The 25,870-nt window shown below is 46.0% G+C and overlaps 1 protein-coding gene across 8 annotated transcripts in view; it reads left to right on the plus strand.

Annotated features, from left to right (window-relative positions):
* The window catches only part of LOC115115357 (liprin-beta-2-like), a 110,226-nt gene that overhangs the window by 22,106 nt on the left and 62,250 nt on the right, over positions 1 to 25,870 (plus strand). For 7 of the 8 annotated variants that reach the window (XM_029643849.2, XM_065022395.1, XM_065022396.1 and 4 more), the window contains one exon: positions 22,317 to 22,540. In XM_029643849.2, the coding sequence (XP_029499709.2) occupies positions 22,317 to 22,540 (224 nt within the window). Of the gene's footprint in view, positions 1 to 22,316; positions 22,541 to 23,332; positions 23,405 to 25,870 lie in introns of those variants that run through there. The other variant, XM_065022401.1, reaches the window with a different exon arrangement.

The raw sequence follows: 25,870 nt of genomic DNA on the forward strand, positions 1-25,870 counted from the left end.
CCACTGCCAGACAGGTAAAAGCTGAGAAACGGAGCAGACTAAGCAAGGCTACCCTGTAAAGAAATTAGGTCCTGAATAAAACATCAGATCAGCCCTGCCTGTGACACACAGGAGGCTGTTGAGGGGAGGACGGCTCATAATCATGACTGGAATAGAGCATATGGAATAACATCAAACACATGGAAACCATGTGTTTGATGTATTTAATACCATTCCACTTAATCATTACCACGAGCCCATCCTGCCTAATTAAGGTTCCACAAACCTCCTGTGCTGTAACAATTCCACAGACACTCAAACCAGTAGATAGTCTCTAGCGCTGACGTCATCCACGTATTCCCATGGAACACTCCCGATGGTGCATGAAGTGGATCATATTGAATTTGAAATGGGTCATATTGCTGAATGGGTCTGAATGGCACAAAAAAAAAGGATCACGGTGAAAGTGGCCGAAACTAGCAAAGGATCATGGTCGATGTAGTTGTTTTCATCCTGCCTGAGAGAGCCTCGTCCCTCGTAGCCTACCAGCCAATGATTGGTCTATGTCAGCACATGGTCCTGTGTGATGACAAATGTTCATGTCAGAATGAATCACTATTTAATTAAATATCTCGATTTGTAGCAAACTTTTAAAGAATTTACAGTGGGGATTAAACTGATCATAACAAACACATTTTAGAGCCCAAAACTTTTGGGCCGTTCTGACGATCATCATTTTCGTAGGTTTCAACGGCAGACCAGAGCGTTTGGCACCGCTAGGTTGCTACGCGGTAATAGACCAGCAGAGCTCGTGACTTCCCACTCTAGACTGGACACTGGGGGCCTGGACAGTTCCCCCTGTAATCCTCAGACTGTTTACTATAGACTCCATAGACTTGAACTAAGATGGGTTTGTAACACGTTAGACGGAATGCATTTCCAATTCCATTGAACTCCATCTCTTGAAGTCTTACTTTTTAAGTAAAATTCTAAATATCAGATTAGATTATTACATTTACTTGTTTTAGAAAATATTGTAATTAGTATAACAATTTAGTAAATAGTTTAGTAAATAGTAGCAAAATGTTATTTTTCCCATTTAAACAACATGTAGGCTACATTAGCCTACGTTCTGTGGTCCCCAATTTCAGAGTTTTATTTCCATTTTGGCTTATTTACAGGTGAAATTAGATCAGTCTGTTCTGTTATGATGAGTGTATATAAGTGTGTTTTAATGTCATTTTCCTCTTTCTTGCATGTACACTATGAGTCCTATTTAGGGAATCTATGCAGTATTAGTGTGGTGGAAGGCACAGTCAAACATGGATAGTGTGTGCGGGCGTGTGTGTGTGGGCGTGTGCCTGTGTGTGTGGGGGCATGTTCCCACATCCATTTGTATGTGTGTGCGGCTGTTAAATTAGGGGCAAGAATTTGTAGGGGGTTGAGCTGAGCTCCCTGCAGCAAGCTCAGCTATTGCCAACATGATTGAACTAATAAAGGGTTCATGTTTAATGCAGTCGGTCATCTAAATAGACTGTGGGGGATGAAGCTCAACATGCCAGTTTGTGACTAAACGGATCAACAGAACAACTCAATGCTACATCCGTCTCTGTGGAGAGTGAAAGACATGCCACTCTGACAGCCGTTGGAATTGACCACAGAGTTTGACTTAGCCTTCTGTATTAGTGATGCGTGGGTTGACTCATAACCCGCTGTCCCCGCCGTTATATTCACGGGGCGGGCGGGTTTAGGGTGGGTTTATGACCATGAAATATTGTGTGGATGAGAGAAAAAAGGGGAGAGGAAAAGAAAGAGAAAGAGGGAAAAAAAATGCCTATAAAATGTATTTCTATGGGCTACATTGAGGTTTTTATTTCATCATTCTAGGCTATCGGGCATTACTGCGTAAGCCTAAACGGTTGGAGTTTAATTCAATAAGAGAAAAGCTGTGAAAGGAGAGTTGAAAATAAAGAGAAGGGAGGGCCAGAAATGTAATGTTAGGGAAAGATTTGCTGAAGTGGTAAAAGAGCATGATGGAAGTCCCGCGGCTATGATATATGTGATGATTGTGAGACGCTATACAGATTCAACAGTCACAAGATGGCGTCTTCAAATAGGCCTTTGGCACGTTTTTAAATTTGTTTTATTCTATTTAACCTTTATTTAACTAGGCAAGCCAGTTAAGAACAAATTCTTATTTACAGTGACCACCAAAAAGCAAGAGGCCTCTTGCGGGGACAGGGGCCTTGGATTTAAAAATATATATAAATACACTATAAATATAGGAGAAAACACACATCACGACGAGAGACAACACAACACTACATGAAGAGAGACATAAGACAACAATATAGCAAGGCAGCAACACATGGCAACACAACATAACAACATGGTAGCAACACAACATGGTAGCAGCACAGAACATGGTACAAACATTATTGGGCAAAGTCAACAGCACAAAGGTCAAGAGGGTAGAGACAACAATACATCACACAAAGCAGCCACAACTGTCAGTAAGAGTGTCCATGATTGAGTCTTTGAATGAAGAGATTGAGATAAAACTGTCCAGTGTGAGTGTTTGTTGCAGCTCGTTCCAGTCGCTTGCTACAGCGAACTGAAAAGAGGAGTGACCCAGGGATGTGTGTGCTTTGGGGACCTTTAACAGAATGGGACTGGCAGAACAGGTGTTGTAGTCAAGGGAATTGTAGCCTACTGTTCAGCAGTGACGTGTATTCATGGATGTCAAGAGAAGCCAGGCTTCCCCAAAAAATGTACTAAGAAAAAAATAAGACAAATTATATTCGGTTATCAGTCGTCTTTCTGTATTTCATGTGTCACATATCAGTTTGCAAACAATGTAAAAAAAAAAACATATATATATATATAATTGAGTTAATTAAGCCACCTATAAACATGGTCTCTTTTGTTTTATTGAGTAAGGCAGCTCCAAATTGCAGGTGTTTCAGTGCTTTCTGTGGTAATGGGGCAAGCCAGTGATTGGCTCAGTGTTCTGTCACTCATGGGGACACTACGTCACCGCCAAGTCAAATTCTAGCCCTTTGGGTGCTGCCATAGAGTTACATTAGAAGTGCCCATCCAAGAATGTTCAAGGTCATTGGCCACAGATAAAATTACGTCAAATCATGTTATATGTACAGTAGCTTTGATTGGACATGTCAACATCATACTTTCAAAATCTTAGCTAGCAGTCATCATAAATCAAGTCGACAATCTACTGGCAAATCCTTTTTAATCCTTGTCATATGACGAGAAATAATGAAGATAAATTACAGATAAAACGTATCGGTGCTCATCGGCCATTGGACATAAACATTACACAGCAAGTTGGGAATCACAAATTCAACAATGAGTGCTTTGGAAGGAATCAGTGGCTGTGTGGTCCCAAATCTGGGATTAAGGGGCTCTGTTCCAAGTTTAAAATGATAAACATCCAACATTGCCCATGCTGTCAGTGAAGCATGATTTGAGCCGCACTCAAAATAACTGTTAACTTGGAACTGCGAAGTCTTGAACTCACTGAAGTCAAGTTAACTGGGACCTCGGGAATAAATGAGCTCCGACTGGGAAAATACGTTTTGAAAGGACATCCAACTCGGAATTGCAAATCAGGCCTCTTTCTAGAGCTACGACCTGAAGATCAATGACGTCATCATAATTCGAAGGACCAGCGCACCACCTTCCTGTTTAAGTGAGTACAGCACGACAAGGTGAGTCCAAAAATGTATTCTAATACTGCTGCGTAAATTATGTAATATGCCAGGAAGATATGTATACTGTAGCTAAGAAAGTAATACTAAGTGTATATTGTGTAGTAAGATGTTAGTAGCCCATGTGCCTCACCCTAATAATTTGGTCTATTTACCCCTCTTAATTTTGCCTACTGTTCTGACTTGGTGGTGCACATGTAGCCTATAACCTGTTTTAGAGAAATGTAATCATTGAATATTGTAAGAGCTTTCATTGTCTGCTTATATGCCCCCATTATTCATCCTACGGTTCTGACTAGGTGTACAGGGAGAACACTGTAAGAACGGCCCATGTTCTGAATGCTGTCCCTTTCAAAAGTGCTGAACAAATCGTTATATTGACTACTTCCATCCTAGCTCGCTCATTAATGACTTAATCGAAATTACGGATTGCTTCTTATCCAATTGTAGTCCCCTTATACCATAGTTTGTACATCTCAATTGTCATTAGAAACCACATTTGTTTAAGCATGTCAGCCATATCAGCTATGTTTTTTTAAAGGCAGTAAATGAGGCTGAATGAACTGTTTCGCTGCCAGACAAGGCTCCGCTGATATCCAGGTGTAGCAGTGGTAAGATGTTGGGACTGCTGTTGGGATTGCTTTATGTAGGCCCTAACAGTTTGTGGGCACCGTTTTTCACCGTTATAGTGAGATTAATGTATTGTTTAGTGTTGTGTTGTGGCTTTGCTGGCATGCAATCCACTTTTTTCTTTTTTTGCCCCTCCAAGATTTACATGCTAAAATCACCACTGGAAGAATGGACAGCCACATGATATTTAGCTTATTGTTTTTGGTATCTTTTAGTTGTCACTGTATTAGACTAAGCATAGGTGATTTGATGATGTTGAAATGTCGAAGTTGAAATGGTGCTGGAATAGTGGAGGCAGCTCCTGTTTTAGTGGAGGCAGCTCCTGACTTGCGGTAACTCTACATGCTTCTAAATAGCTAGTTGTTTAGCTGTCTGAAAATGATGGAAACATTAACTTGCTTGACCATGCTGTAGGTCATGTTACTGTTTGTTACATGCATTATGCTTTGTGGACTTCACCGGACAAAGGTTGCTCTCTGGTTTTGTGATGAAACAAAGATGTGGTTGAATTTATTCAGTTTTACCAAATTTTTACCAGCATGTCACATGTGCAACCAGAGGAAAAGACCTCTAGACCACCTTTACTCCACACACAGAGATGCATACAAAGCTCTCCCCCACCCTCCATTTGGCAAATCTGACCATAATTCTATCAAATCAAATCAAAGTTTATTTGTCACGTGCGCCGAATACATTTACATTTACATTTAAGTCATTTAGCAGACGCTCTTATCCAGAGCGACTTACAAATTGGTGCTTTCACCTTATGACATCCAGTGGAACAGCCACTTTACAATAGTGCATCTAGGTCTTTTAAGGGGGGAGGGGGAGAAGGATTACTTTATCCTATCCTAGGTATTCCTTAAAGAGGTGGGGTTTCAGGTGTCTCCGGAAGGTGGTGATTGACTCCGCTGTCCTGGCGTCGTGAGGGAGTTTGTTCCACCATTGGGGGGCCAGAGCAGCGAACAGTTTTGACTGGGCTGAGCGGGAACTGTACTTCCTCAGTGGTAGGGAGGCGAGCAGGCCAGAGGTGGATGAACGCAGTGCCCTTGTTTGGGTGTAGGGCCTGATCAGAGCCTGGAGGTAGTGAGGTGCCGTTCCCCTCACAGCTCCGTAGGCAAGCACCATGGTCTTGTAGCGGATGCGAGCTTCAACTGGAAGCCAGTGGAGAGAGCGGAGGAGCGGGGTGACGTGAGAGAACTTGGGAAGGTTGAACACCAGACGGGCTGCGGCGTTCTGGATGAGTTGTAGGGGTTTAATGGCGCAGGCAGGGAGCCCAGCCAACAGCGAGTTGCAGTAATCCAGACGGGAGATGACAAGTGCCTGGATTAGGACCTGCGCCGCTTCCTGTGTGAGGCAGGGTCGTACTCTGCGGATGTTGTAGAGCATGAACCTACAGGAACGGGCCACCGCCTTGATGTTATTTGAGAACGACAGGGTGTTGTCCAGGATCACGCCAAGGTTCTTAGCGCTCTGGGACGAGGACACAATGGAGTTGTCAACCGTGATGGCGAGATCATGGAACGGGCAGTCCTTCCCGGGAGGAAGAGCAGCTCCGTCTTGCCGAGGTTCAGCTTGAGGTGATGATCCGTCATCCACACTGATATGTCTGCCAGACATGCAGAGATGCGATTCGCCACCTGGTCGTCAGAAGGGGGAAAGGAGAAGATTAATTGTGTGTCGTCTGCATAGCAATGATAGGAGAGACCATGTGAGGTTATGACAGAGCCAAGTGACTTGGTGTATAGCGAGAATAGGAGAGGGCCTAGAACAGAGCCCTGGGGGACACCAGTGGTGAGAGCACGTGGTGAGGAGACGGATTCTCGCCACGCCACCTGGTAGGAGCGACCTGTCAGGTAGGACGCAATCCAAGCGTGGGCCGCGCCGGAGATGCCCAACTCGGAGAGGGTGGAGAGGAGGATCTGATGGTTCACAGTATCGAAGGCAGCCGATAGGTCTAGAAGGATGAGAGCAGAGGAGAGAGAGTTAGCTTTAGCAGTGCGGAGCGCCTCCGTGATACAGAGAAGAGCAGTCTCAGTTGAATGACTAGTCTTGAAACCTGACTGATTTGGATCAAGAAGGTCATTCTGAGAGAGATAGCGGGAGAGCTGGCCAAGGACGGCACGTTCAAGAGTTTTGGAGAGAAAAGAAAGAAGGGATACTGGTCTGTAGTTGTTGACATCGGAGGGATCGAGTGTAGGTTTTTTCAGAAGGGGTGCAACTCTCGCTCTCTTGAAGACGGGAGGGACGTAGCCAGCGGTCAGGGATGAGTTGATGAGCGAGGTGAGGTAAGGGAGAAGGTCACCGGAGATGGTCTGGAGAAGAGAGGAGGGGATAGGGTCAAGCGGGCAGGTTGTTGGGCGGCCGGCCGTCACAAGACGCGAGATGTCATCTGGAGAGAGAGGGGAGAAAGAGGTCAGAGCACAGGGTAGGGCAGTGTGAGCAGAACCAGCGGTGTCGTTTGACTTAGCAAACGAGGATCGGATGTCGTCGACCTTCTTTTCAAAATGGTTGACGAAGTCATCTGCAGAGAGGGAGGAGGGGGAGGGGGGGGAGGAGGATTCAAGAGGGAGGAGAAGGTGGCAAAGAGCTTCCTAGGGTTAGAGGCAGATGCTTGGAATTTAGAGTGGTAGAAAGTGGCTTTAGCAGCAGAGACAGAGGAGGAAAATGTAGAGAGGAGGGAGTGAAAGGATGCCAGGTCTGCAGGGAGGCGAGTTTTCCTCCATTTCCGCTCGGCTGCCCGGAGCCCTGTTCTGTGAGCTCGCAATGAGTCGTCGAGCCACGGAGCGGGAGGGGAGGACCGAGCCGGCCTGGAGGATAGGGGACATAGAGAGTCAAAGGATGCAGAAAGGGAGGAGAGGAGGGTTGAGGAGGCAGAATCAGGAGATAGGTTGGAGAAGGTTTGAGCAGAGGGAAGAGATGATAGGATGGAAGAGGAGAGAGTAGCGGGGAGAGAGAGCGAAGGTTGGGACGGCGCGATACCATCCGAGTAGGGGCAGTGTGGGAAGTGTTGGATGAGAGCGAGAGGGAAAAGGATACAAGGTAGTGGTCGGAGACTTGGAGGGGAGTTGCAATGAGGTTAGTGGAGGAACAGCATCTAGTAAAGATGAGGTCGAGCGTATTGCCTGCCTTGTGAGTAGGGGGGAAGGTGAGAGGGTGAGGTCAAAAGAGGAGAGGAGTGGAAAGAAGGAGGCAGAGAGGAATGAGTCAAAGGTAGACGTGGGGAGGTTAAAGTCGCCCAGAACTGTGAGAGGTGAGCCGTCCTCAGGAAAGGAGCTTATCAAGGCATCAAGCTCATTGATGAACTCTCCGAGGGAACCTGGAGGGCGATAAATGATAAGGATGTTAAGCTTGAAAGGGCTGGTAACTGTGACAGCATGGAATTCAAAGGAGGCGATAGACAGATGGGTAAGGGGAGAAAGAGAGAATGACCACTTGGGAGAGATGAGGATCCCGGTGCCACCACCCCGCTGACCAGAAGCTCTCGGGGTGTGCGAGAGCACGTGGGCGGACGAAGAGAGAGCAGTAGGAGTAGCGGTGTTGTCTGTGGTGATCCATGTTTCCGTCAGAGCCAAGAAGTCGAGGGACTGGAGGGAGACATAGGCTGAGATGAACTCTGCCTTGTTGGCCGCAGATCGGCAGTTCCAGAGGCTACCGGAGACCTGGAACTCCACGTGGGTCGTGCGCGCTGGGACCACCAGATTAGGTGGCTGCGGCCATGCGGTGTGGAGCGTTTGTATGGTCTGTGCAGAGAGGAGAGAACAGGGATAGACAGACACATAGTTGACAGGCTAGAGAAGAGGCTACGCTAATGCAGAGGAGATTGGAATGACAAGTGGACAGCACGTCTCGAATGTTCAGAAAGTTAAGCTTACGTAGCAAGAATCTAATTGACTAAAATGATTAAAATGATAGAGTACTGCTGGGGTAGGCTAGCTGCGTTGTTGACACTACCCTAATCAAGTCGTACCGTTGAGTGTGAAGTTTCTACAATGCTGCTTATCGGGAGCTAGCTGGCTAGCTAGCAGTGTTGGTTACGTTACGTTGCGTAGGAGAACGACAATAGCTGGCTAGCTAACCTAGAAAATCGCTCTAGACTACACAATTATCTTTGAAACAAAGGGACTGTAATGAAATGAAGTGAAAAAGTGATACTACCTGTGGAGCGACGCGGAATGCGACCGGAATGCGAAAGTTCTATTCAGTAGACGTTGGCTGGCTATTGGCTAGCTAGGAGTGTCTCCTACGTTAAGGACGACAAAATAGCTGGCTAGCTAACCTCGGTGAATTTAAGATAATCACTCTAAGACTACACACTCTAAACTACACAATTATCTTGGATACGAAGACAGCAAAGACAACTATGTAGCTAACTAATACTACACTAATCAAGTCGTTCGGTTGAGTGTGATAGTTACTACAGTGCTACGGTAGCCGGTGAACGTATGCTAGCTGCTAGGCAGATAGGAGGGCGACGAAATACGATAATAACGCAATTATCACTCTAAGACTCCACACTCTAAGCTACACAATTATCTTGGATACGAAGACAGCAAAGACAACTATGTAGCTAGCTATGTAGCTAGCTAACACTACACTAATCAAGACGTTCAGTTGAGTGTGATAGTACTACGGTAGACGGTGAACGTGTTGGACAGATAGGAGACGACGAAATACGATAATTACGCAATTATCTTTGATACAACGACGACTATGTAGCTAGCTAAGAGGAAATTGCTAAGATTAGACAAATCAGACCGTTGTACTATAATGAAATGTAATGAGATGTAATGAAAAAGTTATACAACCTGCAGACCGAAGCGTTGAGATTGAGGTTGGGGTTGAGTTTGCCCCGTGTGAATACAACAGATGTAGTAGACCTTACAGTGAAATGCTTACTGACAGGCTCTAACCAATGGTGCAGGAAAAAAGGTGTGTGTGTGTGTGTGTGTGTGTGTGTGTGTGTGTGTGTGTGTGTGTGTGTGTGTGTGTGTGTGTGTGTAAAGAAATAAAACAACAGTAAAAAGACATTTGACACCGGTTAGTCAGGCTTATTGAGGTAGTATGTACATGTAGGTATCGTGCCTATGCATATATGATCAACAGAGAGTAGCAGAAGCGTAAAAAGAGGGGTTGGCGGGTGGTGGGAAACAATGCAGATAGCCCGGTTAGCCAATGTGCGGGAGCACTGGTTGGTTGGGAAATTTAGGTAGTATGTACATGAATGTATAGTTAAAGTAGCTATGCATATAAGATAAACAGGGAGTAGCAGCAGCGTAAAAGAGGGGTTGGGGGGGAACACAATGCAAATAGTCCGGGTAACCATTTGGGGGTAAAAACTGTTGAGAAGCCTTTTTGTCCTAGACTTGGCACTCCGGTACCGCTTACCATGCAGTAGTAGAGAGAACAGTCTATGACTGGGGTGGCTGGGGTCTTTGACAATTTTTAGGGCCTTCCTCTGACACCGCCTGGTGTAGAGGTCCTGGATGGCAGGCATCTTTGCCCCACCCGGCCAGGTCTCTGACCTCCTCCCTATAGGCTGTCTCGTCGTTGTCGTGATCAGGCCTACCACTGTTGTGTCGTCAGCAAACTTAATGAAGGTGTTGGAGTTGTTCCTGGCCATGCAGTCGTGGGTGAACAGGGAGTACAGGAGAGGACTGAGCATGCACCCCTGGGAAGCTCCAGTGTTGAGGATCAGCGTGGCAGATGTGTTGCTACCTACCCTCACCACCTGGGGGCGGCCTGTCAGGAAGTCCAGGATCCAGTTGCAGAGGGAGGTGTTTAGTCCCAGGATCCTTAGCTTGGTGATGAGCTTTGAGGGTACTATAGTGTTGAACGCTGAGCTGTAGTCAATGAACAGCATTCTCACATAGGTATTCCTTCTGTCCAGGTGGGAAAGGGCAGTGTGGAGTGCAATAGAGATTGCATCATCTCTGTATGCAAATTGGAGTGCGTCTAGGGTTTCTGGGATAATGGTGTTGATGTGAGCCATTACCAGCCTTGCAAAGCACTTCATGGCTACGGACGTGAGTGCTACGGGTCTGTAGTCATTTAGGCAGGTTGCCTTTGTGTTCTTGGAACAGGGACTATGGTGGTCTGCTTGAAGCATGTTGGTATTACAGACTCAATCAGGAACATGTTGAAAATGTCAGTGAAGACACTTGCCAGTTGGTCAACACATGCCCGGAGCACACGTCCTGGTAATCCGTCTGGCCCCGCAGCCTTGTGTATGTTGACCTGTTTAAAGGTCTTACTCACGTTGGCTACGGAGAGCGTGATCACACAGTCGTCCAGAACAGCTGATGCTCTCATGCATGCCTCAGTGTTGCTTGCCTCGAAGCAAGCATAGAAGTGATTTAGCTCGTCTGGTAGACTTGTGTCACTGGGCAGCTCGCGGCTGTGCTTCCCTTTGTAGTCTGTAATAGTTTGCAAGCAATGCCACATCCTTCGAGCGTCGGAGCCGGTGTAGTAAGATTCAATCTTAGTCCTGTATTGACGCTTTGCCTGTTTGATGGTTTGTCGCAGGGCATAGCGTGATTTCTTGTAAGCTTCCGGGTTAGAGTTCTGCACCTTGAAAGCGGTAGCTCTACCTTTTAGCTCAGTGTGAATGTTGCCTGTAATCCATGGCTTCTGGTTGGGGTATGTACGTACAGTCACTGTGGGGACAACGTCCTCAATGCACTTATTTATAAAGCTAGTGACTGATGTGGTGTATTCCTCAATGTCATCGGAAGAATCCCGGAACATGTTCCAGTCTGTGATAGCAAAGCAGTCCTGTAGTTTAGCATCTGCTTCATCTGACCCTTTTTTTAATAGACAGAGTCACTGGTGCTTCCTGCTTTAATTTTTGCTTGTAAGCAGGAATCAGGAGGATAGAGTTGTGGTCGGATTTACCAAATGGAGGGCGAGGGAGGGCTTTATACGCATCTCTGTGTGTGGAGTACAGGTGATCTAGAATTGTTTTCCCTCTGGTTGCACATTTAACATGTTGATAGAGATTAGGTAGAACTGATTTAAGTTGCCCTGTGGTGGTAAATAAACAGCCAAGAAAAGTATAGCTGAGAACTTTCTAGGCAAGTAGTACGGCCTGCAGTGTATCACAATATACTCTACTTCAGGCGAGCAAAAGCGACTTCCTTCTAGAGATTTCCTTAGATTTTGTGCACCAGCTGTTGTTTACAGATATGCACAGACTGCCAACCCATCGTTTTACCGGTGTGCTGTTCTATCCTGCCGGTGCAGCGTGTATCCCGCTAGCTGAATATCCATGTCGTCATTCAGCCACGATTCTGTGAAGCATAGGATATTCGTTTTTGATGTCCCGTTGGCAGGATATTTGTGATCTTACATCGTCTAGTTTATTGCCCAAAGATTGCACGTTGGCAAGTAATATTGCGAATAATTGGGATGTCTGCCCTGTGGAGTGTTAGGAGAATATCGTGTGAGTCCTGCTTGTTGTTGTTGTTGAAGAAGAAGAAATCTTCATCTAATCCGATCGCTGTCTTGATATCCAGAAGCTCTTTTCTTCCGTAAGATACGGTTGCAGAAACATTATGTACAAAATAAGTTACAAATATCACGAAAAAAAAACACATAATAGCACAATTGGTTAGGAGACCGTAAAACGAGGGCCATCTCCTCCGGCGCCAATTTACTCCTCCGCCTTTAACTCCTCCTGACTCCTCCTGATTCCTGCTTACAAGCAAAAACTAAACCAGGAAGCACCAGTGAGTCGCTCAATACGGAAGTGGTCAGATGATGTGGATGCTACGCTACAGGACTGTTTTGTTAGCACAGACTGGAATATGTTCCAGGATTCATCCAATGTCATTGAGGAGTATACCACCTTTGTCATCGGCTTCATCAATAAGTACATCAACGACATCGTCTCCACAGTGACCGTATGTACACATCCCAACCAGAAGCCATGGATTACAGGCAACATCCGCATCGAGCTAAAGGCTAGAGCTGCTGCTTTCAAAGAGCGGGACACTAATCCGTACACATATAAGAAATCCCGCTATGCCCTCAGACAAACCATCAAACAAGCAAATCGTTAATGCAGGATTAAGATTGAATCCTACGACACTAGCTCTGACGATCGTTGGATATGGCAGGGCTTGCAAACTATTACAGACTACTGAAAGAGAACTGGCAGTGTGGTGCGAGGACAACATCCTCTCCCTCAATGTGAGCAAGACAAAGGAGCTGATCGTGGACTACAAAAAAAGGCGGTCCGAACAGGTACCCCATTAACATCAACGGGGCTGTAGTGGAGCAGGTCGAGAGTTTCAAGTTCATTGGTGTCCGCATCACCAACAATCTATCATGGTCCAAACACACCAAGACAGTCGTGAAGAGGGCATGACAACGCTATTCCCCTCAGGAGACTGAAAAGATTTGGCTGGGTCCCCAGATCCTCAAAAAGTTCTACAGCTGCACCATCGAAAGCATCCTGACCGGTTGCATCACTACCTGGTATGGCAACTGCAACTACTTATTTTCCACCATAATTTGCAAATAAATTCATAAAAAATCCTACAATGTGATTTTCTGGATTTGTTTTCTCATTTTGTCTGTCATAGTTGAAGTGTACCTATGATGAAAATTACAGGCCTCTCTCATCTTTTTAAGTGGGAGAACTTGCACAATTGGTGGCTGACTAAATACTTTTTTGCCCCACTGTATAAGTGTTTGCTAGATAAAGCCCCGCCTTATCTAGCTCACTGGTCACCATAGCAGCACCAACCCATAGCACGTGCTCCAGCAGGTATATTTCACTGGTCACCCCCCAAAGGCAATTCCCCCTTTGACCGCCTTTCCTTCCAGTTCTCTGCTGCCAATGACTGGAACGAACTGCAAAAATCACTGAAGCTGGAGACTCATATCTCCCTCACTAACTTTAAGCACCAGCTATCAGAGCAGCTCACAGATCACTGCACCTGTACATAGCCCATCTGTAAATAGCCCACCCAACTACCTCATCCCCATACTATTATTTTATTTATTTTGCTTCTTTGCACCCCAGTATTTCTACTTGCACATTCATCTTCTACACATCGATCACTCCAGTGTTTAATTGCTATATTGTAATTATTTCGCCACTATGGCCTATTTATTGCCTTACCTCCATTATCCTACCTCATTTGCACACACTGTATATAAACTTTTTCTATTGTATTATTGATCGTATGTTTGTTTATTCCATGTGTAACTCTGTGTTTGTGTCGCAATGCTTTGATTTATCTTGGCCAGGTCGCAGTTGTAAATGAGAACTTGTTCTCAACTAGCCGACCAGGTTAAATAAAGGTGAAATGAAAATAAAATAAAAATATATATCAATATGTGACATTATTCTGGTGAACAAGGGTTCATTTAGTCTTCTAGTGCACTGTTTCCCAACCGTGGTCCTCCAGTACCCCAACAAACACATATTTTAATTGTAGCCCTGGACAAACACATCTCATTCAGCTCATTGAGGGCTTGATGATTAGTTGACAAGTTGAATCAGGTGTGCTTGTCCTGCGTTACAATAAAAATGTGTACTGTTGGGTGTACTGGAGGACCAGAGTTGGAAAACACTGTTCTAGGGCAACATATAGCCTAATGACAGAAGTGAAGCTGCGTGTATCCAATTAGTAATAAATAGCTTAAAAAATGTCTGAAATTATAAGCAGAAACACATCTAAATCAGGCAGAAGAAACTCCTGCACCCCCTGCCTATAGCTCCGGCCTCAGATTTTCACTTTATCACATAAAGTCGGGTGGTTGCGGATGAGTTACTAACAAAGAAAGCGAGTGAACAAACAGCTGACCCGAGCACCACTATTCAGTATGCAGGGGAATGTCACAGCTTGGGTTGCAAAGGGATGGTATCTTACTGGAAACTTTCAAAGTTTACCATTAAACTACCAGAATGTTTGTATCTTTCAAGGATTGAATTTAATTTATCACAAGATATCTGGTGGCCCTTTTGGGTACTTCAGATTTTCACAGGTGTTGGTAATCATTTCTGGCCCTCTGTGTGGCCGTATCACATGTAAAATATATGAAATAAATGAAAAAATAACATTTACATTTACATACATTTAGTGAATACCATTGGTGCTTTATATTAGTGTTTTAGCATGAAATATCAGTAATTATTTTGACAAACTGTTATTTATTTTACTGTCAATATGTATTTGTGGTCAATGTTTTGGCATCAAATTGTTGGCAGTTGAAGAAAATAATCCCATTCAATAATTAGGCTATTTATCTTGAACCATATGGTCTAACTACTAGACATTTACATTTACATTTAAGTCATTTAGCAGACGCTCTTATCCAGAGCGACTTACAAATTGGTGCTTTCACCTTATGACATCCAGTGGAACAGCCACTTTACAATAGTGCATCTAGGTCTTTTAAGGGGGGGAGAAGGATTACTTTATCCTATCCTAGGTATTCCTTAAAGAGGTGGGGTTTCAGGTGTCTCCGGAAGGTGGTGATTGACTCCGCTGTCCTGGCGTCGTGAGGGAGTTTGTTCCACCATTGGGGGGCCAGAGCAGCGAACAGTTTTGACTGGGCTGAGCGGGAACTGTACTTCCTCAGTGGTAGGGAGGCGAGCAGGCCAGAGGTGGATGAACGCAGTGCCCTTGTTTGGGTGTAGGGCCTGATCAGAGCCTGGAGGTAGTGAGGTGCCGTTCCCCTCACAGCTCCGTAGGCAAGCACCATGGTCTTGTAGCGGATGCGAGCTTCAACTGGAAGCCAGTGGAGAGAGCGGAGGAGCGGGGTGACGTGAGAGAACTTGGGAAGGTTGAACACCAGACGGGCTGCGGCGTTCTGGATGAGTTGTAGGGGTTTAATGGCACAGGCAGGGAGCCCAGCCAACAGCGAGTTGCAGTAATCCAGACGGGAGATGACAAGTGCCTGGATTAGGACCTGCGCCGCTTCCTGTGTGAGGCAGGGTCGTACTCTGCGGATGTTGTAGAGCATGAACCTACAGGAACGGGCCACCGCCTTGATGTTATTTGAGAACGACAGGGTGTTGTCCAGGATCACGCCAAGGTTCTTAGCGCTCTGGGACGAGGACACAATGGAGTTGTCAACCGTGATGGCGAGATCATGGAACGGGCAGTCCTTCCCCGGGAGGAAGAGCAGCTCCGTCTTGCCGAGGTTCAGCTTGAGGTGATGATCCGTCATCCACACTGATATGTCTGCCAGACATGCAGAGATGCGATTCGCCACCTGGTCGTCAGAAGGGGGAAAGGAGAAGATTAATTGTGTGTCGTCTGCATAGCAATGATAGGAGAGACCATGTGAGGTTATGACAGAGCCAAGTGACTTGGTGTATAGCGAGAATAGGAGAGGGCCTAGAACAGAGCCCTGGGGGACACCAGTGGTGAGAGCACGTGGTGAGGAGACGGAATCTCGCCACGCCACCTGGTAGGAGCGACCTGTCAGGTAGGACGCAATCCAAGCGTGGGCCGCGCCGGAGATGCCCAACTCGGAGAGGGTGGAGAGGAGGATCTGATGGTTCACAGTATCGAAGGCAGCCGATAGGTCTAGAAGGATGAGAGCAGAGGAGAGAGAGTTAGCTTTAGCAGTGCGGAGCGCCTCCGTGATACAGAGAAGAGCAGTCTCAGTTGAATGACTAGTCTTGAAACCTGACTGATTTGGATCAAGAAGGTAATTCTGAGAGAGATAGCGGGAGAGCTGGCCAAGGACGGCACGTTCAAGAGTTTTGGAGAGAAAAGAAAGAAGGGATACTGGTCTGTAGTTGTTGACATCGGAGGGATCGAGTGTAGGTTTTTTCAGAAGGGGTGCAACTCTCGCTCTCTTGAAGACGGGAGGGACGTAGCCAGCGGTCAGGGATGAGTTGATGAGCGAGGTGAGGTAAGAGAGAAGGTCACCGGAGATGGTCTGGAGAAGAGAGGAGGGGATAGGGTCAAGCGGGCAGGTTGTTGGGCGGCCGGCCGTCACAAGACGCGAGATGTCATCTGGAGAGAGAGGGGAGAAAGAGGTCAGAGCACAGGGTAGGGCAGTGTGAGCAGAACCAGCGGTGTCGTTTGACTTAGCAAACGAGGATCGGATGTCGTCGACCTTCTTTTCAAAATGGTTGACGAAGTCATCTGCAGAGAGGGAGGAGGGGGGGAGGGGGAGGAGGATTCAAGAGGGAGGAGAAGGTGGCAAAGAGCTTCCTAGGGTTAGAGGCAGATGCTTGGAATTTAGAGTGGTAGAAAGTGGCTTTAGCAGCAGAGACAGAGGAGGAAAATGTAGAGAGGAGGGAGTGAAAGGATGCCAGGTCCGCAGGGAGGCGAGTTTTCCTCCATTTCCGCTCGGCTGCCCGGAGCCCTGTTCTGTGAGCTCGCAATGAGTCGTCGAGCCACGGAGCGGGAGGGGAGGACCGAGCCGGCCTGGAGGATAGGGGACATAGAGAGTCAAAGGATGCAGAAAGGGAGGAGAGGAGGGTTGAGGAGGCAGAATCAGGAGATAGGTTGGAGAAGGTTTGAGCAGAGGGAAGAGATGATAGGATGGAAGAGGAGAGAGTAGCGGGGGAGAGAGAGCGAAGGTTGGGACGGCGCGATACCATCCGAGTAGGGGCAGTGTGGGAAGTGTTGGATGAGAGCGAGAGGGAAAAGGATACAAGGTAGTGGTCGGAGACTTGGAGGGGAGTTGCAATGAGGTTAGTGGAGGAACAGCATCTAGTAAAGATGAGGTCGAGCGTATTGCCTGCCTTGTGAGTAGGGGGAAGGTGAGAGGGTGAGGTCAAAAGAGGAGAGGAGTGGAAAGAAGGAGGCAGAGAGGAATGAGTCAAAGGTAGACGTGGGGAGGTTAAAGTCGCCCAGAACTGTGAGAGGTGAGCCGTCCTCAGGAAAGGAGCTTATCAAGGCATCAAGCTCATTGATGAACTCTCCGAGGGAACCTGGAGGGCGATAAATGATAAGGATGTTAAGCTTGAAAGGGCTGGTAACTGTGACAGCATGGAATTCAAAGGAGGCGATAGACAGATGGGTAAGGGGAGAAAGAGAGAATGACCACTTGGGAGAGATGAGGATCCCGGTGCCACCACCCCGCTGACCAGAAGCTCTCGGGTGTGCGAGAGCACGTGGGCGGACGAAGAGAGAGCAGTAGGAGTAGCGGTGTTGTCTGTGGTGATCCATGTTTCCGTCAGAGCCAAGAAGTCGAGGGACTGGAGGGAGGCATAGGCTGAGATGAACTCTGCCTTGTTGGCCGCAGATCGGCAGTTCCAGAGGCTACCGGAGACCTGGAACTCCACGTGGGTCGTGCGCGCTGGGACCACCAGATTAGGGTGGCTGCGGCCATGCGGTGTGGAGCGTTTGTATGGTCTGTGCAGAGAGGAGAGAACAGGGATAGACAGACACATAGTTGACAGGCTAGAGAAGAGGCTACGCTAATGCAGAGGAGATTGGAATGACAAGTGGACTACACGTCTCGAATGTTCAGAAAGTTAAGCTTACGTAGCAAGAATCTAATTGACTAAAATGATTAAAATGATAGAGTACTGCTGGGGTAGGCTAGCTGCGTTGTTGACACTACCCTAATCAAGTCGTACCGTTGAGTGTGAAGTTTCTACAATGTTGCTTTTCGGGAGCTAGCTGGCTAGCTAGCAGTGTTGGTTACGTTACGTTGCGTTAGGAGAACGACAATAGCTGGCTAGCTAACCTAGAAAATCGCTCTAGACTACACAATTATCTTTGAAACAAAGACGGCTATGTAGCTAGCTATGTAGCTAGCTACGATCAAACAAATCACACCGTTGGGACTGTAATGAAATGAAATGAAAAAGTGATACTACCTGTGGAGCGACGCGGAATGCGACCGAATGCGAAAGTTCTATTCAGTAGACGTTGGCTGGCTATTGGCTAGCTAGGAGTGTCTCCTACGTTAAGGACGACAAAATAGCTGGCTAGCTAACCTCGGTGAATTAAGATAATCACTCTAAGACTACACACTCTAAACTACACAATTATCTTGGATACGAAGACAGCAAAGACAACTATGTAGCTATCTAATACTACACTAATCAAGTCGTTCGGTTGAGTGTGATAGTTACTACAGTGCTACGGTAGCCGGTGAACGTATGCTAGCTGGCTAGCTGCTAGGCAGATAGGAGGGCGACGAAATACGATAATAACGCAATTATCACTCTAAGACTCCACACTCTAAGCTACACAATTATCTTGGATACGAAGACAGCAAAGACAACTATGTAGCTAGCTATGTAGCTAGCTAACACTACACTAATCAAGTCGTTCAGTTGAGTGTGATAGTTACTACAGTGCTACGGTAGCCGGTGAACGTATGCTAGCTGGCTAGCTGCTAGGCAGATAGGAGGGCGACGAAATACGATAGCGCAATTATCACTCTAAGACTCCACACTCTAAGCTACACAATTATCTTGGATACGAAGACAGCAAAGACAACTAGAAACACATGGATAATATGGACACAGGTATAATAAATGAATACTATATATTAAAAAAGTTATTCAAGTTTAAATGACCTAAATTACAAAAGATTGCCATAGATTTTCTGTTAATGACCAAAATTACTGAAGATTCTGGTAACTTTAGTAAAATACCGGTAGTTTGGCAATCCTAGTCACAGCAGTGTTTTATTGTGTAAATCTATGTTCATCTTGTCTGAGATTCATGCCATTGGTCTTTCTCTTTTTGTCAATTCACCATGTCAAGAGATCGGGATCAACAGTCCCCTTGACTGACCAAGGTGAAAACAAGTTAACCTCAAGGTCTAAATCAGGATATTCACAAGTTAATCATTGCTATTACCACAATAAGATCTGGTCAATAACAATTAAAGTTAATTACTTTACTGTTGCCAAACATTATCTCATATGCAGCCTTGAGTTTCAAGGACTACAAATAGAATAGAATCTAAATGTAATTACTGCAAGGAATCCCAATCATCAACAAGGCATTAGTCCCAATCATCAGCCATATTTTGAGATACTGGTCTGATTACATTTGAGTATTAGGACATCGTTTTCCGTAATAGTATATGCTGGAAATATCTCTGAAAGGCACTTGACATTTAATATAATATGCAGGTAATGAGTTGCTGCAACAGTGATGGACTTGAAAATATGCCACCTACTGGTTATTGCTGGAGCATCTGAATCAGATGAGAGATACTCTATTATTCTAATCTTGAGTTGAATAATTGGTTTCTTTGTGTTTTTCACTTATTGTCAATTTATTTTAGGATAATAAAAATGTGTTATATGGATAGTAGTTGGAAACCTCAACCAACTCCAAACCATGCTCACACAAAGAGAAGTAAGTTCTACACTACTGTAGAACTGAGCTGGCCTGGTAACTTGTTTCAGGCATTTTATTGAACATGTTTTGTATCAGGCTTGTGATCTGAAAAAAGCTGATTATATACTAGATATTAGATTAACAATAAACAGGGCTATTTGGCTGTAGATACCCATAGTTATGATATTTTTAGCGAGATGCAGTTGAGCATGCGTGAATAATCCGTTCCTCTCTGTGTTTGTATGCGCATTGGCCCTCAGGCAGGCACAGGCTTATTTACAGAAAATCTAGTTTTTTTCTACATCGTGTTCTTCTTAAATTTTCCTCAAAGTCAAGCCAACCAAAGCATTACACTCAATGTACCATAGTTTCTTTGTATGTTTTTCTTTTAGTGAAAAGAAGGCTGTTTGTATACATGGATAAGGACTGGTCCCAGATCTGTTTGTGCTGCATGTCATGACATTGGCAAGACGGCACACACAGATCTGGGATCAGGCTAGTCCTACCAAGACTACCGGTTTTTCCTTTCAATTAAGACCTAGACAAGCAGGTGAGGGGAGTTTTTTTTACTAATCAGTGACATTAATTCATCAATCAAGTACAAGGGAGGAGCGAAAACCCGCAGACACTCGGCCCTCCGTGGAATGAGTTTGACACCTGTATTAGCCGGAGGGCAGAAACATGTAACACCTCTGCCCACAGGCCCAGGTGACCTTATGGCCCACCTCAGTATCATAGGAATGGTGAGGTCATTTTCAGATAATTTTAGACACACTCTCACAGGCTTCTAGGGCATATAGGCATTCCCTGGTCTTAACCAGATTAAGTACTTTACCATGGCCTTATCAATGTCCTCTTTCCAGGACTGTCCTATAGGTCACATAATTTCTAGTTACATAATGACAAAACAAAGGAAATATATTGGCTTGTTCTGCCTCAATCTGATGCTAGTGTAAAGTAGGCTAATAGGAAAAGGGATGGTGAAGTGTATTGGAGCATTAAGATGCCATGATAATACACTGCTGCTCTGATCCTCTCTATGATCTGGGATTAGCTGCCAAATGTAAGCTCTCTTCTTTCAGGCTCCACACCTTCCACTTGTTGCTCTAAACCAGGGCTCGCCAACCCTGTTCCTGGAGAGCTACCCTCCTGTAGGTTTTAACGCCAACTATCAGGTCTCAGGTATGACCCAGATGCAGACAGTGTCGAAGTAACAAAAGTATTTCTAGTACAGGGGCAGGCAAACAACAGGTCAAGGACAGGCAGAGGTCAGTAATCCAGAAAGAGTGCAACAGGTCCAGAACGGCAGGCAGTCTCAGGGCAGGCAGAGGTCAGTAATCCAGAAAGAGTGCAACAGGTCCAGAACGGCAGGCAGTCTCAGGGCAGGCAGAGGTCAGTAATCCAGAAAGAGTGCAACAGGTCCAGAACGGCAGGCAGGCAGAGGTCAGTAATCCAGAAAGAGTGCAACAGGTCCAGAACGGCAGGCAGTCTCAGGGCAGGCAGAGGTCAGTAATCCAGAAAGAGTGCAACAGGTCCAGAACGGCAGGCAGTCTCAGGGCAGGCAGAGGTCAGTAATCCAGAAAGAGTGCAACAGGTCCAGAACGGCAGGCAGTCTCAGGGCAGGCAGAGGTCAGTAATCCAGAAAGAGTGCAACAGGTCCAGAACGGCAGGCAGTCTCAGGGCAGGCAGAGGTCAGTAATCCAGAAAGAGTGCAACAGGTCCAGAACGGCAGGCAGTCTCAGGGCAGGCAGGGGTCAATAATCCAGAGAGGTGTGGCAAGGTAAAGAACAGCCAGGAGCAAGGGGATAAATGATGGTAGGTATCACGAAACAAAATAGAACTGGCAACAGACAAACAGAGAACACAGGTATAAATACACTGGGGATAATGGGGAAGATGCGGCGACACCTTAAGGGGGGTGGAGACAAGCACAAAGACGGGTGAAACAGATCAGGGTGCGACACCAACCCTGTTCCTGGAGAGGTACCCTCCGGTAGATTTGAACTCTAACCCTAATCCTGGAAAGCTACCCTCCTGTAGGTAGGTTTTAACTCCAACCCTGTTCCTGGAGAGCTACCCTCCTGTAGGTTTTATTTCCAACCCTGTTCCTGGAGAACTACCCTCCTGTAGGTTTTCGCTCTGACCCCAGTTTTAACTTCTGATTAATCTAATAATCAACCTGATAATTATTAGAATCAGGCGCACAAGATAAGGGTTGAAGCGAAAACCTACAGGATGGTAGCTCTCCAGGAACAGGGTTGGAGAGCCCTGCTAACCTATCGGAACAGGGTTGGAGAGCCCTGCTAACCCACAGGAACAGAGTTGGAGAGCCAGTAAGTAAAAAAACACAACATGTATCAAATCACAATGGTAGCAGGCAGGTTTCTTTCCAGTTGATTGATTTTGGACGTCTTCAATGGAATCCGTGTTCAAATGGTTTCCTTGCAGCATACTGTAACGATACGCTAAAATGCTCCAGATGTCTGAGTGTTTATGGAGGAAGTTTAACTTGCTCTCCAGCTCCCAGATAATGATGAAGCTGGAACAGACATTAGCTTAGTGAGCCGATACAGGTGACACATGGACGTATAGTATAAAATAGAGGGAGCTGACTGGGTCAGATTCTGCTATAGATATTTATGCTGATATACAATCTTGTCCACTATAATGAGTCTTTGTCCTTTGTCCCCGGCAGGCTCCAAGGCTGCAGCCGAGTACACCAATGGCCTGTTTGAGCTGGGCTCTCCAGGTAGCGCAGGGCCCCTGCAGGTTCTACAGCTGGTTGAGGACCTGAGGCTGGCCCTGGAGCTGCAGCCCAGAGAGGAGGAGAGGAACACCCTGAGGGCCCAGGTCCCCAGCAGCACTGCTCACATGCTTATGGACTGGCTGGACATGGACAGGGGCTCAGACAGGGGCTCGGTGAGTAGCAGGGAGCACACCTGGGTCTATGGAAACTGTATTTCTCCATTACTTTTGTCAACCATCTCTAGCAACCATAGTAATCTTTCTGTGTCTAACAATGTAGTCTATAAACAGATAATATAGAATATCATTAGTTCATTATTTGCTCAGAATCCAAAAATGTCCTATTCATTAGCAGTGCACTATTTATTATTGACGTGGCATGATGTCGATAGTGTCGTGGTTGTTTGCATGCCAGTAAATATGTGGTCTTCTACTTGAGGCATGTTATCTCCGGGATTCACAGATGTGGCAGAAACTTCCAAAAAGTTGTACAAAAGTCAGCCAGCTGTTTGCTGTCAAAAGCTTTTCCATTATACGCCATTGGGTTCTTTTTTCTCTCTCTTTGTAACACATAGAAGGAGAGACGGTTGATTCATTGCAGCAGCTGTGTAGGAGTGTTGAACAGACCTAGAACTATTCCTGGGTGCTGTTAGGTCTTAGCAGGGCTGTGTCTGGGACTGTGTCTGGGACTGTGTCTGGGACTGTGTCTGGGAAAGCCTGTGTCTGACTGTCTTACTGGGACTGGGACTGTGAACAGGTCTTATTTTGGCTTGGTCTCTCTCTGGGAACTAAGGCTGGCCGTGTTTGAAAGACTCAATGTGTTCCTCAGAGACTCCTAATAGGACTGAGCTCAACTTCCTGCCCTACTCCCTCTCCCCACTCTCCTGCTCTCCCTCTTTCTAATCACTCCTCTCTTCCTTTCCTCCTACTTTCCACACTCACTGTTCTACTCTCTCTACTCACTACACTCACTCTGTTTGCTCTGTTCTGTCTGTCTGGTCACCTCAACACACCTGAAGCACTCTGGGGTGTTAGGGGGTAAGTCTGAATCAATTCTTCATCTGTTCACTCCCACATGAAAAAATACTATTGTGTATACTATGGTAGCATTACTATAATATTCACTGTAGTATTTTTGCTGTAAAAACATGACAGTATTTACTGAAGTATTTACAGTTTACTATAGTATAAATACTATATTGTAATATTTACTGTAGTGTTTTTGCAGACTGTAGTATACTGTAATATTTACCGTAGTATTTTTATCTTTGACATAGAAGTAGGGGGCTTTCTCATTTTCCATAACCTGTAGGTAGGTAGGTAGGTAGGTAGGTAGGTAGGTAGGTAGGTAGGTAGGTAGAACTGGTTTCTAAATGGCAAGTTCAGAGCTTCTGCTCTTTTCTATAGCCAGTACATCTAGCTCTTAGACTATAGATTATTTTATGAATATCACGCTTGTTTCTGAGTTGTTTTCTTTATTTGTTGGCTGTTTGTGAAGGTTTTTCATGACCAGGTTTACGAGGGTATGTAGGCACTTAACATATTTGGTTCATATTTAGGAAATGATAACCACATGATGATACTGTCACTGCCACAGTTCATAGAGACAATTGTTGATGTGCGTTGTTATAGTCGTGTCATTGGCTGAGGCTGCGGTAAACAATCTGTTGGCGAGGCTAAGTGACCAATGAAAGGCTCTTGTTTTTCCCTCTGTCTGAGTCGTAGAGGCCCTGCTCTCTCTATACAGCAGGGGTCTCACACGCCACACGGTCGCCCCTCTCCCTCTTCCCTTCTTCCTCTCCTCCCTCTCTCCTCTCTACTGGCCAGGAGCTAGATCAAACACACATACTCCTCAGTTACTCCTAACACACTGTTCTCTGAGGAGCTGAGCCCCTCTACAGAAGAAATGTGATAAAGATCCCTCCATATGTTATTGGCAGGAAGGAGAGAGACCCTGTGATGCTTGTTATCGCTGACCTAAAGCTATTGTTTGTCAATCAGAGAATGTCAGACCGTAAGAGAGGGGTCAGGTCTGGCACAGACGTTAAGCACGAGGCGGAAGATTGTGTTTTAAAGGGAAAGTTGTTGCTTTGACTTATACAAGGAGTGATTGTTTGAGGGAGAGAAAAAGGGAGGGAGGCATAAATAGAGAGAGCGAGGGAGGCATAAATAGAGGGAGGGGGTTAGTAGAGAGAGGGAGGGGTTAGTAGAGAGAGGGAGGGGGTTAGTAGAGAGAGGGAGGGGGTTAATAGAGAGAGGGAGGGGTTAATGGAGAGAGGGAGGGGGTTAATGGAGAGAGGGAGGGGTTAATGGAGAGAGGGAGGGGTTAATGGAGAGAGGGAGGGGGTTAATGGAGAGAGGGAGGGGTTAGTAGAGAGAGGGAGGGGGTTAGTAGAGAGAGGGAGGGGGTTAGTAGAGAGAGGGAGGGGGTTAGTAAGAGAGGGAGGGGGTTAGTAGAGAGAGGGAGAATGGAAAAGAGAGAAAGAGAAAGCGTTATCCTGCTGATTGTCTAACTCAGCTGTCAACATAGCCAGGAGCAGGACAGAGTGCACAGTCAGCCCCTCCAAGCCATGCAAGCAGTGACTGTAGCTCTGTAGTGATGGAGTCACTGTAGCACTCTGCTTCCTTGTTCCAGTTTCAAAACACGGCTGGGAACATGATCAGAGCACATCCACACAAGATGGATTACCAAACTGGTTTCTGACAACGGTTGCATTATTTGCATCACTGATGATACAGTACAGTATGTATGCATTGTTGTCTCTCTGCGCGGCCTCTGCGGTTAAGGAGAGGACATGTCATGTGTCATATGCGGTGGTCTCTGATACCCAAGCCACCCACACTCCCGCTGCCTGTCCAAGTGGCTGAGTTTCTCCCCTGTGAGTCAAGCAGGAAATGCCCAGGGTGGAGAATGAGAGAGAGAGAGGAGGAGTGATCTGGACCATGGTAACATACACTGTAGGGTGTTAATACGTAGGATCACTGAAATGTATTAAAGGCATCATGCCTCACAGTCACACTGTGCTCTGAGTCTAATTCACTTTACTGCAGTCAAGCTCTGCAAGGAGGACCATCTGTCTCACATTGAGTTTACACACAGTATGAGTCTGAGTCTCACTGACTGTAACCCATGATTCATTACACTCTGCATGGAAGAGGCCTGTTGCAGCATGCCCTACATACATGTCACACACCCCCTGTGTTTTTCTGTTTCTGTCTGTGTTCTGTGATGTGTGTACATGACACTGTCAGTGGCAGCCAAATGGTGCAGTGCGGAGTGATTTTTAAACAGGAAATGGGACATTCAGATAATGAATTCCAGTCTGAAGCTAATGGTAGAAGGGCTGTTGCTGCATTGGTCTGAAGAGACAAGAAGAGGTAGATTAAAAAGGAGCGGGAGTGAGAGAGATGTGTGTATGTTTCTTTTAATGAGCCCCCCTCTCATCTTAAACCATAATCTGTTTCAGTTCAGGTATATTTTGTGTCTAAGCTAATAAGAGGAGA

Source organism: Oncorhynchus nerka, linkage group LG9a (assembly GCF_034236695.1).
Source record: "Oncorhynchus nerka isolate Pitt River linkage group LG9a, Oner_Uvic_2.0, whole genome shotgun sequence".
Taxonomy (NCBI): domain Eukaryota; kingdom Metazoa; phylum Chordata; class Actinopteri; order Salmoniformes; family Salmonidae; genus Oncorhynchus; species Oncorhynchus nerka.